Source organism: Mastomys coucha, unplaced genomic scaffold (assembly GCF_008632895.1).
Source record: "Mastomys coucha isolate ucsf_1 unplaced genomic scaffold, UCSF_Mcou_1 pScaffold6, whole genome shotgun sequence".
NCBI classification, from domain to species: Eukaryota; Metazoa; Chordata; class Mammalia; order Rodentia; family Muridae; genus Mastomys; species Mastomys coucha.
In genome coordinates, this window is record NW_022196912.1 from 51,254,229 (window position 1) to 51,270,710 (window position 16,482).

Here is a 16,482-nt window from a genome sequence, read left to right on the forward strand (position 1 = left end):
GATGAAGAAACTCCTTGGTGCCCCCAGTGTGTGGGGATGTGCTCCCAGTGTGAGGAGATGTGCTCCCAGTGTGAGGGGATGTGCTCCCAGTGTACAGGGCTGTGCTCCCACTGTGTGAGGATGTGCTCCCAGTGTGTGGGGATATGCTCCCACTGTGCGGGGATGTGCTCCCACTGTGTGGGGATGTGCTCCCAGTGTGTGGGGATATGCTCCCACTGTGCAGGGATGTGCTCCCAGTGTGTGGGGATGTGCTCCCACTGTGCGGGGATGTGCTCCCACTGTGCGGGGATGTGCTTCCACTGTGCAGGGATGATCCACCTATCCCACAATTCTCACACTAAGCTAACCGTTTTCACCTCTAGTTTTCTTGCCTTTACATAAGAGGAAGGCTGTCACTTGAGATGAATTCTGGTGAGCATAAAATGACATGCAGCATACACATGAGCAGTAAAGGGCAGACATGACAAACTCTCCCCTGTCACACACTCTGGAACACTAAAAAAAGCAAAGAAAACTTATAAACTGCACTGGGTGCTCACCATTCCCTTATCTTTAAACGGAGAGCATTGATGAGCATCCAATAGAATGAGATGACCAGATGGTACCCAAAATATCTCAAACATTAGGAAGACCACACACACCACGTATTATAATCCAATCTCTAAGATACTTGAAACTTTACAGCCCTGGAACATGTGACAGTTTGTAGAAATGAAATGGAGGATCTGAAAATGTCACTGATTCTGCTACCTGAGAAGTATCTGTTAAATTGTAACCGACATCTGTGCAGTAGGCAGTTCTCCCCCTCCTGAGGGAGAGGAGTGTCACAGTAGCTGAAGATAAGGACAGTAAAACTCCAGAGTGCTAGGTCTGTCTTCCTTTGGGGGTATCTGAGGCAATTCCATAGTAGAAAGAACTGGCTTTACTCAGTGTGTAAATGCACACCACTGTCAAGGTCTCAACTCACTGACGTTTACTCAATTGACATTTTCTAACGTGGATTCTCCTCTCTTGTATAGTGTTTTTAATTGTTGAAGAAATAAAATTCATGAGGACAAAATACGGGATTCTGGTAAACTACATCTTGTTCTTTGTTATTCTAAGTTTACTTTTAAGTTGAAATGTGGCATGGTACATTTTGAGAGGAAAGACTATTGCTTTACTTATTCTTAACTGCTGCTATTAATTGAATGTATTTTACAACATTTACCATTTCCTACCATTTATTATTATGATAAGAAAGTTAAATTTCATTCCAACACTGATGTACGCATAAGAATGACTTAAAAATTCAACAAAACACACATAAACATATGTGTGTATGTATATATATACATATATATATACATACATATATATAATAGAATTGTTTAAGAAACACAGTTCTTATTAATTTAACAAAAATACCTCCAAATTAGTTTATATGAACAAATACATTTCCAAAAATATATTATATGTCCCTAAAGGAAGTTTTCTATATAGTTTGAGATACAAGATATATTTTACTTTAATACACTGTAAGGTTTTCTTCTGTTTATGAAATGTGTTCTTTTTAAAAATTATTATTGTGTGTATGGGTGCTTTTCCTGCATGTATGCCTTTGTACCACATGCATGCCTAGTTCTCGCAGAGGCCAGAAGAGGGCACTGGATCCCCTGGGACCCTTGTGAGCCATCATATGGGTACTGGGAATCAAACCTGGTCCTCTGGAAAGCAGTTAGTGCTATTAGCCACTGATCCACCTCTGCAGCCCCTGAAGTGTGTTTTTTGGAGGCAACAGGGGAACTGTGTTTGTGCTTGTGATTATTGTTTTTAGTAGATCATTTTTAAAACGCAAAGGCCTTATAAGTTAGTTTTATTCCAACTTTCAAGGGAAAACTCATTTCCAAAGACCTCACTAACACACTCCATGTTAGGCAATTTGGTCAGATGTAATACTTCTATGCAGTCCCTCTGGGCATTAACGCAACAAGGGCAGAAACGTCTGATTGTTTGCAGCCTTTGGTGGCACCGTTAACCTGCCTGAGGCACGTTGTTACCTTTACCTGCAAGAGTGTGAAGTTCAAGCATGACTTGAAATGTAGAATGTGACTAATAAATTAGACCAGTTACTATGAAACTTCTACAGACATTAGAATCATCCGGAAGGCATGGTAACTCACAGATTGGGCTCTGTCAACTGCTGACTCAGCGGCTCTAAGATGACACACTCCACAGGTCCCACTAACAATCCCAGGCAACACTACAAATCACACGCCTCTCTCTGAAGGCCAATGGCAGAGTATCTAGACTTAGGAAATAATTTAGAAATCTCCTGGCTTGCTCTATTTTCTAAATTTATTGTAGGCTTAGTACATACATTCACTAGTATGACATTGAGAGAACTCTTTAACAATTTTGCCAAGACAAAAAAAAAACTGCAGCACACCATTAAAACTGACACACAGGGTGAGTGTGCAAACACACAGTCTATGGCTTGTACCTTCCCCATTTTTCAAACGCAATGTGTTCATGGCTCACACCCTCCCCAAACAAACAAACAAACAAACAAAAAATGGTTCTCTTTCCTGAGAACATCTAGACTTGAGCATCTTGCCTTTTCCAACTAGAGAAAACGTCACGGCAAGTAATGACCATCCACTCCACTACGAGCTTGTTAGCAAATCCCCATCTGAGTTTAAGTGCAGCATCACTTCAACACAGAAGTTCATAGGTGATATTAACACTGGGTCTAGGGTCCCTAGGCCTATCCAATCACAAGGACGTTCTCTACAAATGTCAGAATTCCAAAGGACATGTGTGTAATCCATATGACGACAATTGTAATTATAGAGTCCATTCACAGAGTTCTTGCTGTCAGCATTAAGCCACGTCAGACCTCAACACAGGCACACCTGGTTACTGTTCACACGGAGGAGGTAAAGGCAGTGTGACACAGGAAGGTGACAGGTCCTCTCCTAGACACAGGCTAGCCCACCAGGTGGCGGCCCTCACCTGAGTGACATGCGCTTCACCTGCCTGCTCACCCCCATTGTAAGGCACAAGACCTCTTCCGTGTGCTGTCCCCACGACATGGAAAGGAGACATTAAGAACTGAGGAATCGGTGGAATATTCTGTCAAGTGATAGAACATGAAGCAAGAAAATAAATTTGCCGGGCAGTGGTGGCGCATGCCTTTAATCCCACACTTGGGAGGCAGAGGCAGGTGGATTTCTGAGTTCAAGGCCAGCCTGGTCTACAGAGTGAGTTCCAGGACAGCCAGGGCTATACAGAGAAACCCTGTCTCGAAAAACAAACAAACAAACAAACAAATAAATTCACAGTGGAGGTTCATTATACACAATTTCCTCACCCAGCTTCCTTTTCTCCCTTCTGGAATGCTGATGTATAGTCAGTGCCATTGTATGCTGGAAGTCTGTTATCTCCTTTTTGGTTTTGACTAAAGTCGAGGAGATTACAGTTAAAACAGTGGCTTGAGTCTCAGCAGAGTCTTTGTCCTTTTAAACAGACTTTTGAGATTGTGAAAAACCATGGGGACTTCTGCACATTGTACTGTGCTATGGCTACAAGCCTATGGGAGCCAGGTAGCGGACTGATGTGGTTTGAATGAGAATGGCCCCTATAGGCTCATAATATTTTAGTGCTCCATCCCCTCTTAGCTGTTTGAGAAAGATTAGGAGGTGTGGCCTTATTGGAGTAGGTGTGTCACTGAGAGTGGGGCTAGGGGTTTCAAAAGCCAACACCAGGCCCAGACTTGCCTCTCCCTCTGACCACAACTCGTGGATCAGATGTGAGCTCTCCGTTATCGCCTACTTTGGTCTTCTCCATCATAATGATCATGAATTCACCCTCTGAAACTAAGAAATCTCCCAGTTAAATGCTTTCTTTTATACCTTGGCCTTGGATATGGTGTTTCATCACATAGACAATAACGCTGAGTAAGACAACATCCCAATGTAGAGCAATTTGAACAAACTACTTACATCCTGAAGTCTTCAATAGAAAGTAAGAAAACTTCATTCAAAATATAAACGTCAAAATTGCACTTCTTAAGAATAAATTGTTAGCTGAGCATGGTAGTGCATACCTTTAAACCCAGCACTCAAAAGGCAGAGGCAGATAGATCTCTGAGTTCAAGTCTAGCCTTGTGTAAAAAGTAATTTTAGGACAGAAGGACTACAAAGAGAAACCATGTCTTGAAAAAACTAACTAACTAACTAACTAACTAACTAACTAACTAACTAACATCATGTGGTTTATCTTTATCCTGTGTGAGATAGTATCTCCTGTTTGACCACTGTACAACAGACATGATACAGGAGAAACGGCCTTTCTGTTAACATAGGCCAATTCCAAGACCTGGATGCTGCCACCAAAATCCATGTATCTATAAATAAAGTCCTACTGGTCATAGTCATTGAACTTCTCGAATACTTTCTGCATCCAACATAATAGATAACAGCTTCAAACAGACTGCTTCAAACTTCACACTACCTAAAACACAACCAAGTGGTATCAAGTATTTAAAAGTTAATTGGGATGTCTCAATTAACTAGAAAAGTACAAATATTAATGCTGTACCTAAGATTCAACTGCTGCCTTTCAGACAATTCAGTCATGGCTCCAAACGTAAGAAGATCAATTCGTGCTGTATTATTTGAACTTGCAATAAATAGATGTATTTTCTTGGAAAAATATCTATTGTTATAGTAAAACTTGAGTTTCCTTTCTAGCAAGATTGTATGATTACTCGTTTATATTGTTCTTTCCGCAGGAATTTACACACCCCCTGTTTGCATCCTGTTATTCATTTTGAGCTTCCCTTCGCTTCACTACACTATTTCCCTAATAGAGGGTCGGTGAGGCTAACTGTGGATAGGCACCTCAGGACTGCTGGGAGCTCCACATTACCTGGGTTGCACACCATGGATCTGTTCATAAAGGTACTATGCTCAACATTCTTTCTAGGTATTCTGACACTGCAGGGAGCATGGACAGTTCAGAGAAGACATGTGGTCATTTGGGTTCTAACTGATTTTTATCCCCCATACATTCCATTAAACTCTATGTCCATATATTGAACAGCTCACCTTACTGCCCAAAGTGTATACACACCCTTAAACTACACACACACACACACACACACACACACACACACACACACAAACACATATAACCTTTCTTAAAATTTTGTATGTTTGGATCTTTCCTTTTAAGAGCAAAGAAAACAACTTTTAAAAACTCACTCTGGGCACAACGGAGACCAAACTAAAGACTCTGTCACATGTTTGTAGCACATTTGCTCGAATACTGATTCCTCAGTTTTACAGAAAAGTAACTGAATCAGCAGAGATGAAGCCTGCTCTACAAGGCGTACCATAACATTTCCAACTATGCCTTATGCACACTGAAGTGTAAAAGCAGCAAAGTAGTCTAAAATTAAGCATGGTGAAGAATAATACAAATAGGTAATAAACCTGAATACAAATGCAACTAATTAACGAATGGCTGAGAAAATACTTTTAACTTGCCTGGCACACCCAGCACTGCTAATGGGGCTGACTTGGGGGAAACAAGACACATGTCTGATCAGGCATGTGTGTGAACCTACATATATGCATCTGTTTTAAAGATAGCAATTATGTACTGCTTGTATAGCAAAGGGCTTATTCTAAGCAGCTTCAGTGCCATCCTCCACCTGCCTCTAAACAGGGGACAATGTATGCACTTTCTCAAGCATCATAAGCTCTATTTTTCATGCACACAAACACACCAACATTCATCATAAAGGCCCAAGAAATTGAAATGTTCGATATGAGCCTGAGGCCCCCAGCCCTGTACATGAAATTCTCTAAGGTCAGAGATACCTCCTGTGTCGAGGAAGAGTGAAATGGATCTGGAGCAGCAGGGAACACAGCCTGGGAGCAGGTTCAGGCTACGAAACTGAGGTTCAGGCTATGAAGCTGGCATAAGCTCAAGGCTACAGTCCACAGCAGTAGCTCACAGGTATCCATGACAGTGAACAGTCCTGCAGGGCTAGGATCTTTAACCAGCCCCCATTAGTGCTGAAGCTGCTTGTCTGGAGAATATGGGTGGTGGTGGTGCAGGCCTTTCATCCCAGCACTCAGCAAGTCCTCAGGACTTTGCAGAGATGGAAGGGATGTAGAGAGAGAGAGAGAGAGAGAGAGAGAGAGAGAGAGAGAGAGAGAGAGAGAGAGAGAGAAACAATAAAAGGAATCAAGAAACCTGGACTCAGTGATAGCTCCTCCAGGAGAAGGCTCTAGCAGGACACCCAGGCACAGCACTGGTGCTGCACAGTGATGCAGAGTGAAGGGCTCAGTACGATGGAACTGAAAGGTAAGAATCTTTCTAAACAGATTGTTAAGTATCTTCTATGACACTATGCATGATCCCATGACTGTAGGGTTCTACCTTACAGACCACATGGAATCACTATTGTAAGACTCTGTACATTACAGACCATATGAGTCACTACTGTAGGAGTTACCATGCACTGTAGTAGATCACACGGAATCCTTAATGTACGAGTAGGTGTACACTACAGAGCACATGGAATCACTATTCTAGAACTCAGTGTCTGCTCTAAACCGCACGGAATGACCCCTGTAGGGCTCAGTGTACACTACAGACCAAACGAAATCACTGCTGTGAGATCGGATGTACACTGCAGACTACATGAAATCACTGTTCTAGGAGTCTGTGTGCACTGACAGAATTAGTGCTAAAAATTACACTTGTTTAGAAAATACACAACCGTGCAAGCAAAAGCTGCTCAAATCAAATACGTCACATCATATAAACATAAATCTGCAGGGAAATGACTTTCTTTGCAGTCCTCTAAGACACACATTACAGAAATGAGTAGGTGCTGCCTGGTGACCTGGAGAGCTGTCATGAGCATTATCTGAATTTGCAGAAGGGAAGGTTCTGCACTTCATCGTGATGCTTAGAGATATACAAGCACACGACAGTTTGAGATCTTCCTATCAATCCATTCACTACAATTTTTGAAAGAATATGATCCTTTAAAAAGCATATTCCTTAATAAATCAATTTTTGAATTATAAACATAAAACAAGGCCCCTGGGAAATGGCTTACCAAGGAAGATTCCTTGTTATTTAAGCATGTTGTCTTGAGTTCAAATCCCCAGAATCCATGTAAAAGGTCATTAAAGAATTATTTTGCATGACAAAATATATTAGAAGATTAATTTCAAATAGGCACTCCATTTTACAAATTCTGTGGTGACGAAATGATTGATATGTAATAAAGAGCACTCGGCCCCACAGCCCCCACTGCCACTCTCACAGCTGAGTTCATGGTAAAGTACAGGGTGGAAGAATGAAAGCCAACGCTGTTGATTCCATATTCAAGTGTTCTTCTGACCATAAAGCATTTTAACTACATTTTCTTGATGCTAACATACATTAATTTAAAGCAGAAGTCTATACAATTTTGAAAGGCTAAATGAATTCACATACAGAACTATAGGAAAATACAGAAAAAAATGTTACTATCTCCTGTGTGTGTATGTGGGGAGAAGAGAGTGTGTGTTAATTTTCCTGTGTGTGTGTGCGTGTGTGTGTGTGTGTGTGAAAGAGAGAGAGAGAAAGAGAGAGAGAGAGAATGTCAAAGAGAAAGCAGGTGTGTATATGTGTGCATGTATATCTGAAAAAGAGTGTGTGTGTCATAGAGAGAGAGTGAGTGTGTGTGTCAGAGGGAGATGAAGTATGTGTATGTATGTGTGAGAGAGACAGGCAGAGAAGCAGAGAAGGAGGAGAGAGAGAAGGAAAGTATATATGTCAGAGAAAATGTATGTGTGTGTGTGTGTGTGTGTGTGTGTGTGTGTCTGAGAGAAAGAGTAGGGTGCAAGAGCACATTCCTGCATGCACACAAGCCTGCATGCACACAAGCAAGCCTGCATGCACACATACCTGCGAGGCCATAGGAAGACTTTGTGCACCCTTCCCTAGCACTCCTGCCTCATTCCCACTGACCCTGCAAATAAGCTGGCAGTGGCCCAGAATCCTGTCTCTGTTCCCCACAGTACAAGGGTTAAAGTCATGCAAGGCAGTGCATTAAGTGGGTATTGGAGACTTGAACTCAGATCTTCATGTTTACACACCAAATCCTCTCTTGTCCATTAAGCCAGTCCCAGCCCTACCCCCAATCACAGTCTTAAAGTACTTTATTATTTCTCTTTAAAAATAAAACTTGAGTGTAATTTCTAAATACATGACTTTCAAAGAATGATACCATGCATTATCTAAATAGCTCTATTTGTCTGATGAATGAGACAGGAAAGTTAGTAACAGTTACACATTTAGCCTTGTCACTTCATTATTTTCTACGACAATAAATACAACATTTGTGCTCATGGATAGTCTTCTTGTCATCCACATTAAAAGGACCATATTAAACATTAGTACTCTGTGTGTTATTGCTGCAAAAGTCAACCATGCTGACATACCATCAAAGAAGCTCTTGGCCCTCAGGTAGCTGACGCTGAGCCTAAGAACGGAGAGTTTGTCCAGCTTATTAATAACATCTTGTGGGAAGGGCAGCAGGCTGGCCAGGCGGTCTAACTCTGTGTTCAGCCGGTCTCTGTGTCGCTTAGAAGGATTTGACTTAATTCCTTCAGCGGGGACGGGCTTTACTCTGAAAAACAAAGAATAAAAAAAATCTTTAGAAAACAGAGGATGGCCAAGTAGGTCATCAATGGGAGGAGAGGCACTTGGCCCTGTGAAGGTTCTATGCCCCAGTGTAGGGGAATGCCAGGGCCAGGAAGCAGGAGAGGGTGGGGTAGTGAGCAGGGGGAGGGGGAAGGGAACAGGAGTTTGTTTTAGTTTTTGTTTTATTTTATTTTATTTTATTTGGAGCGGAAGCTGGGAAAGGACATATTGTATGACATGTAAATAAAGAAAATATCTAATAAAAATAAATAAATAAAGTAATATAGTCATAAAAAAATAAAATAGAGCAAAAGTGTCTATCACAGTAAAACATCTCCTCAGGGACCTCTCTACCCACAAAACATGAAGTATTTCCCAATAAACCCTTCTACTGTACTGCTACCCAACTTTTTCTTTTCTCACTAGCACAATTATGAAGTAAGTGTCAGATAATACCAAACACTGCCAAAAATACAAAGAAATCATAGCATTCATGCAAAAAAATATACTAAAACCACTGAGTTGTACAAATAAAACAGAAGTATTTTCATACTGAAAGAGCCTTTAAGTAAAAAATTATTTTAAAGCAAATTTTACCTAGAAAGTCGGCTAGTAAGCATGCATTTGGCTTTATAAAGTATAATGCGGAGTGACTTACCTAGTTAATCATTTACATATTGGTAAGCACAGATTCTCCAATTTCTACTTCCTTAATTCTCCTTAAAGATTTTAGTTAGTCTTCTCACGCAGACTAAGATTAACTACGCTGTTATCACAGTTACTTTTATGACCTCAATACAGAACCACTGATAATCTCATTTTTGATTGGATTTCAGACCTGCTGTATGAGATGGCCTGTACCTGATACCATGAATGAGCCCAAGAACCTGTGGCTAGCTAGGATCCTAGGGGAAAACCTATTAGTATTATGCTCTTAAATGGACATAGTAATAAAATGACTCCTAATGACTTATTGCTACACCCATAGATAAGTGCATTGCTCAACTCTCGCTGCAGAAGCTTCTTTTTGCAGTAGATAGACATGAACAGACACACCCACAACTGGCAAACATGCAGCAAAAAGACAGAGACAAAAAAGTGCGCTCAGTCCTAATTGGGATGTTTATAACACATCCTTGCCCTCACGGCTCGGGGATCTATGTGAAAGAAGGGACAGACATAGCCTGAGAGCCAAAGGCAGTGGATGACTTCAGACATCACAGGGCAGAGGACATATCAACCCACAGAGACTGAGACGACGTGTACGAGTCCTGGGAAAGGTCAAAGCAGACAAAGCCCTAGCAGGGGCAGAGGAGGTCAACATGAAATCCCACCTCTACCGGAGAAGCTGTTGTTACTTGATTGCTGCTGGGACAAAGAAAATCAAGTCTTCTACAATGGAGAGACACACACCCAGGAGTCTTGGCCAAAAAAGCTAGATGAGCCAAACACTAGGTGAAGCCAGGGCAACCCTGAAGAAAACTGGGAGGATTGAGAAGCCGGAGGGGTCAAAGACACCATGAGAACACTGACCACAGAATCAATTAAGGACTCACTGGGACTCTCAGAGGCTGAAGCAACAACCACAGACCCTACATGGGTGTGACCTAGGACCTTTGCATAGACTTTATGGTTGTGTAGCTTGCTGTTCTCATGAGACTCCTAACAGTGGGAGTTAGGAGTGTCTCTGACTCCTTTGTCTGCACTTGGGATTCTTTTCCTCCTACTGGGTTGTCTTGTTCAGCCTTGATATGAATGAGGGTTTGTGCCTAATCTTATTGCAATTGCTTACAACACATTGGATTGATATCCATGGGAGGCCTGCCTTTTCATTTTTTCTTGAAAGGGAAATGGAGGAGTGAATCTAGGGAAGAGGGGTGTGGGGAGAGGAGTGGAGATAGAGGAAACGGTGGTTGGGATGTAAAGAACAAATATTAAAATTGAGTGCACATGCAAGCACACATACACATACATACAGAGAAGGGGAGGGATGAGGGATGTTGGGTGGGTAGAGGTAGGGAGGATCTGGGGGCAGTTGGGGAAGAAATGAATATGATTAAAACACACTGTATCAAATTCTGAAAGAATAAAAACATCACTTTTTTAAAATTGGGAAGCAAGCGGAGAAGACTCCTTATTCTGGCCTCCACATGCATTTGCACCCATGTACAATACATGTGCACACTTACACACATACACACACACAAGGTAGAGGAATAATTTCAAGATGAAGAGACCAGAAAACACACCCATCTCTAAATTTCGTTTTGCTCTTCATTTTGTTCCCCCAGCTCTGGTGCAAGGGCATAGATGAATCTTATTGTTAGGCTAAGTTCAGCTTGATGTTTTAATTCCCTATGTGAGATAAAAGGCATTCACAGAAGCTTCTGAGACTTCTACCTGGAAACCCCACTGAGCCAGACTCTCTTCCCAGTGTCCTGTTGCCCCTCTCTGTTGTGAAGGGTTCTTTCCTTTCCTTTTGGCTTTAGTTAAGGAGAGATTTATGTGTAAACAGCAGGTGCTCACACAAGAAGCACATATGAAAAAAAGCCAGGAAAATTAAATCCGTCCTAGAAATTTTGATTCTGCGGTGAACCTGAAAAGATTAGCATGAGTGTTTTCTCTTCCTATTTCTTAAGCATATGCATGTTCTTTTTTAGTATTACTCTTTGAGCCCACATAACAGATCCAATATCCCACAATGACCAAGATAAGACCAGGGAAATGTTAAGGGATGATCAACTAGTAATTTAGTAAACCTCAAATACTTACTATGCAGGAAGCTCTAGTCCCTGCAAAGACAAATGCAACAGTTCTGATTCTCTGACCAGGACCAAACATATTCTATGGTGAGGCAAGCAAGTATAATACAATACTCAGTGGTACAGGTGGTTTAGCAGTGATGCTCAAGAGTTCCTAGAGATGCAGGTCTCTCAATCAGGTCTTAAATAGAAGCACGACATTCTGGATTCATGACAGAATACAATGCTTTCTGCAGTTACCATTCTCCTTCAGAAATAAAGGAAGACAACGGCAGAAGTCCTGTCTCTCACACGCCTAAGACATTGAACCCACACGGAAAAGACCATGAAGATGGAAAATGGTGTAAACTACAGATGTATACCAGTGGGAGGGAAGTGCAATCACAGAACATTACTTAGCTCGGCAACAAAGAAGTTGACATAGTCAAAAACAATGAAAGGCTGAAAGCATATTTAATCCAAAACTCTGAGGCCAGGAAGAGATGAAGAGAACTCAGGAAAGAAGGAAAGCTGACGTCCTTACGGAAGGCACCAAAGACAATGCCCAGCACACTGAGCGCAAGACGGCGCTGTGTGGCACTGACTTTTAAAACGTGTACACATTTAAGAGGAATTTAGTTCCAAGCAAGACCAAGAGCAAACTAAGAAGCTGAAAAGTATTAGACGAAGTTAGTCAATACAGGAAGCATAAAATCCTACTATTGCACACAAGCACAGTCCCAACATACAAAGCTCAACCTCTGCCATCACTGGCTTGCAAAACTGGTAATAGTTTTAAGTAAAGTACATGGATACAGACATGTCTCTTTGACAAACAATGCGAATGTAAATCACGAAAATTTTTATAATCTAATTTGACACTCTATCTGAGTGTAACATGTGGTTCATCCTTAGGAGTATATAAACCCTTGCCCCCATCCCCTCCCCAAATTCCACCTCAACAGGTTTGTCCTATGGAAATAACACATTTATATAAGAGTTTACAAATCTCCAGGGTATTCTCTGAAACACCAGTTAAATTACTGACATGTTAGAAGTGACAGAATGTGCCTCTAAAGGACGATCCTGGAGCGACTCAGTAGAACAACATGCAGTTATTCAAAGGGCTTCACAGGGAGATGAGTGCAGGGAAATGGGGGCCGGGGAGGGGGGACTCTAAGAAAAAAAGACATGAATAGAAAATCAAGAGATGAGCAGGTACAGACTGAGCTTCCGAAATGGCAACCAACTGTTTCGGCCTCAGTGCTATTAGAGAAGGAGCAGTGGACAAGCAACAATGCCCAGGACAGGGGCCACCATGCACAATGATTAGCCGGTTCATCTAGACAGCCCTGAACTGCGGCTAAGAGCATCAGGCTTTGGAGCCAACGACTAGAGATGCGATAACCAAAGTCCGTTTTTTCACTTAGTACCTGAATCAACTTTGAATGTGAACCTTAGGTCCCAGTGGCGTATGACAAAAAAATGATATCATTATCTCCATAGTATTACTACAAAAAGGAGACTAAACTATGTATGGAAAATTCTGTGTTCAATATGTCCTATCAAAACATATTGAGGGGAAATGGCAACTTTTGCTATACGACACTGCTAAACCAAAGAAGTAGTTTTTAAAGAGTTTAGAAGTAGAAGAATACTGTTAAAAGATCTGCCTGGTGCTCACTTCTGAGTAACGGTGTTAACTAGACACGAGGAGACTGTTCTGTTCACCTCTGGGGAAAGTTAGATTCTGCAGCGTCTGTATGTCACGCCTGCAACACATAGCCAGCAGTACTTAAAGAATAGGCCTCCACTTGGGTCTCTAGCAGCCTTCCGGTTTCCTCCACCTTTTCTAGTTTAGTTGTAAAAACAGCAGTGGAGGAGACTGCCCTGCTGGAAAAAGAAAAAAAAAAAACTTCAGGAAATGGTGTGGGGAAGGGAAGTGAGGAAGGCTGGGATGAGTTGAAGGAGGGGAAAGAATACGATCAGAATACATCATATGAAAAAAAGAATTTGAATACAGACAAACAACAATAACAAAGGAGACCTGACGAACAGCAGGCAGAAACTAGGCCTCATCCTTTGGTTTGAATCTCTTGCTTCTTTCGTTCAGTTTGATGTGAGCTCTCGTGTTCAGACCCACCCATAGGTTAGCATGAGGCGCATCCACAGCCTCAGCATAGGTGCCCTCCCAAGAATGCTATTTGAGAGAAAACGAAACATACCACGTACGCTCTGCAAAGTCCTTTAATGCCAGGTGCTGTCTAGCAAAGGGCGACCATACTCTAGCGCTGCGGAAAATTTAGTATTGTGTGCTGTAACAAGACTCTTAGTTTTGTTACACAGATGGGGCTCACAATGTTTTAATAGAATGAAGGGCTTCTACGTTACTTCAGCATTCCCCAATACTAATAAGGTAAAAGTTGGTATTGGTGTATACCGTAGCAGCGTATCCTGGGAGCCTGGCCGTGGCTGGCTTGAATGCCATCACAGCTGCAGGTGTTATTGATTGAGCATCTATTATTTGCTAACAATCCTAAACTACAGTGACAGTAAGAACTTTTCTGTCTTCATAATGCTTCAAAAATATATTTGAAGTTTTAATCACCAGTGTAGATCGTTTCATCTTCTACTTTGCTCAGCCATCTTCACGAGACGGAACAACAAAACAACTGCACACAACATTTTCCTCTCCAAAGAGGATAAGTAAGAACAGGATTTAAGTGAAAACAGACACTAAGTGGGACGACTAGCTAAGAAACACGGCAGAAGATTCTACTCTCAGGTTGGTCTTTGAAATCCTGTCCTTGCGGATGAGGATAGGGCTGGATGCAAGGCTGCTTCAGGTCTCTTAATTTCCTGACTTTCACTGCATTGAAGAAGGAGGAACCAGTTACTCACAGTGCAGTGTATACAAAATGCTGTCCTGGGATGGAACTGAATACATTTCAAACGGACTTCCTACTACAGATAACTGTCATGGTGAGACCAGCCACTAGAGGGGGCTTCTTTTGCATCTAGATCCTCATTTGAAGACTGAAAGAGCTTCAGGTTAAAAATCATGTCACCCACTCTACTCCAAATTTTCACGGAACTCTATATTTAAATAGGGCATTTTCCAGCACTGTAGAATGACCATGTGTATGCTCCATATAAAACAGCTATACCTTAAAGGGTACAAGTTAACTAAATTAATTTGTGTGCATAGTCAACACATTTTTGTGTTTTTCCAAAAATTGAGGTATTCAGGGCCTCACTGCACACAAGCTAAGTAGTTTAACTTAAAGACCCATATTAAAGCTTAATGACCTAAGTGTTAAGAGTGTACTTCGACTATGCGATTATAAAGTTCACTATTTTCTGGGGGTGGGGGTGGGGGACATAAGTATTTTCACTAGAGAATCTAAATGCCAGCACTAAAGTCTTTGACAAAGCATTTGGTGACCTTTAAAGCATTTGAAGGGTTAGTTGATTAAAGGTGCTTAGTACAGATCTGATAAACAGAAGTTAAGAACCAAATAAAATAAAGTATAAGTTAGTAGGGATAACAGTTTAGTTGTAAGAAATCAAATGCAAATAGTGAAACAATATAATAAAAGGTATATCGTAATCTAAAGGGAAGTGTTGTAGTGTTAAAAAGGAAGCTCTCTATATTCACCAGAAACTTAAAAAATTCAACATTACAATGAATAACATCTAAGATGGCATAGATTTGTATAGAAAGCAGTTTATGTCCTTAAATAACACAATGAAAGTCACTTACTTAAAAACTCAAGCGGAGCTTCAGATTTTATGCCAATGTACATAAATATCTGAGATTTTTCATCCTAACTCTACAGAGTTAGTGTTACGATTAATGAAAACACGGAACAAGCACTTTAAAGCCTCTGAAACTTCAACCACCAGGAACAAAGTCAAACTGAGCAAACATGTTTTAATAAAAAGAAACTATTCTAAAAAAAAGCAAAGCCCTGAAATCCAGGGTCCAAGAACTGGTGGGTCGGAAAACTGCTGAGTCGACAATATTTGAGTCCTTTAAAGTGTACCATAAAACTTCGAAATTCTGATCAGACCATTTACACATGAACATCTCCTCTCAATATTAATTTGTATGTCAAGATGTGAGGAACTAGGACAGCTGAAATTCTTAAGGGGAATTAAAATCCACAAATAGCTCAACTTCTAAGCTAGTAACTAGTTGTAAATAGTGTATAAATCTTAAGATGTTATTTTTTTGGATCACTTGGTGATAGCTGTTAGGTTTCAAGCAAAATACACACTACTGATTGCCTGAAAGTGTTTCTAAAATGATTTACTTTTTTTTTCAAAAGTAAGAAATGGTGAGTTGTGGAAAGTCCAAGATAATTATGAATGAATTCATCAACACAGCCAACTCCTAAATGGAACCCTGACTCAAGCATGGATCTCTTTTCTGAGAAAAAAATACTTATATACATATATCTCCCATCTCATACAAATAGCCCACGGAAACAAAGACCAACGTCTGAAATCACTGTTAGAATTGGCAAAATTTTTTAAGCGAGGGGAAATGATTTACCGGTAGTGAGTAGGAATAAATTAGATCAGTCTAGTCCTGTTTCCTCTTCTTAATGTTTTAAAATTTTATAGATCCTAATAGCACTCCAAAAGGAGGAAGAAAACTTCACCAAAGAGTGGCTAAGAATGCCACCAAGCTGCCAGGGCACCTGTCCACCTGCACACTCCAACCTGCTACCAATTCTGCGCCTATACTGAGCCCTGCAAAATTGCTGCCTAGGAAGTAAACCAGAGAGCAAAACAGAAAGCTAGGCGCTAAGAACAGAAAGAAATTCCTTTAAAGGCACGGGTCCCCTCCTTCAAGACAGCACGTGTTCAGCTCTGCCCAACGCCTCACCTCAGTGAGCTGTCTACACATCCTCCGTGTCCCCTAAAGCTCACCGTGGTGGAGATCTAGAGTGGAGGATTTCCAGGCAGGCTTAACTAACTAAGCCAGAGCGGCACTGGGTAGGTCAGAGCTGTCAACGAATCAGGGCTAGGGAAGGTCGCC

General features: G+C 41.2%; 1 protein-coding gene across 1 annotated transcript in view; it reads right to left on the bottom strand.

Moving 5' to 3' along the window:
- Nucleotides 1–16,482, bottom strand: part of Ahr (aryl hydrocarbon receptor) — a 36,362-nt gene that overhangs the window by 19,323 nt on the left and 557 nt on the right. Inside the window, exon 2 of the mRNA XM_031355761.1 lies at nucleotides 8,493–8,680. Coding sequence (XP_031211621.1) covers nucleotides 8,493–8,680 — 188 coding nt within the window. The remainder of the gene's footprint in view (nucleotides 1–8,492; nucleotides 8,681–16,482) is intronic.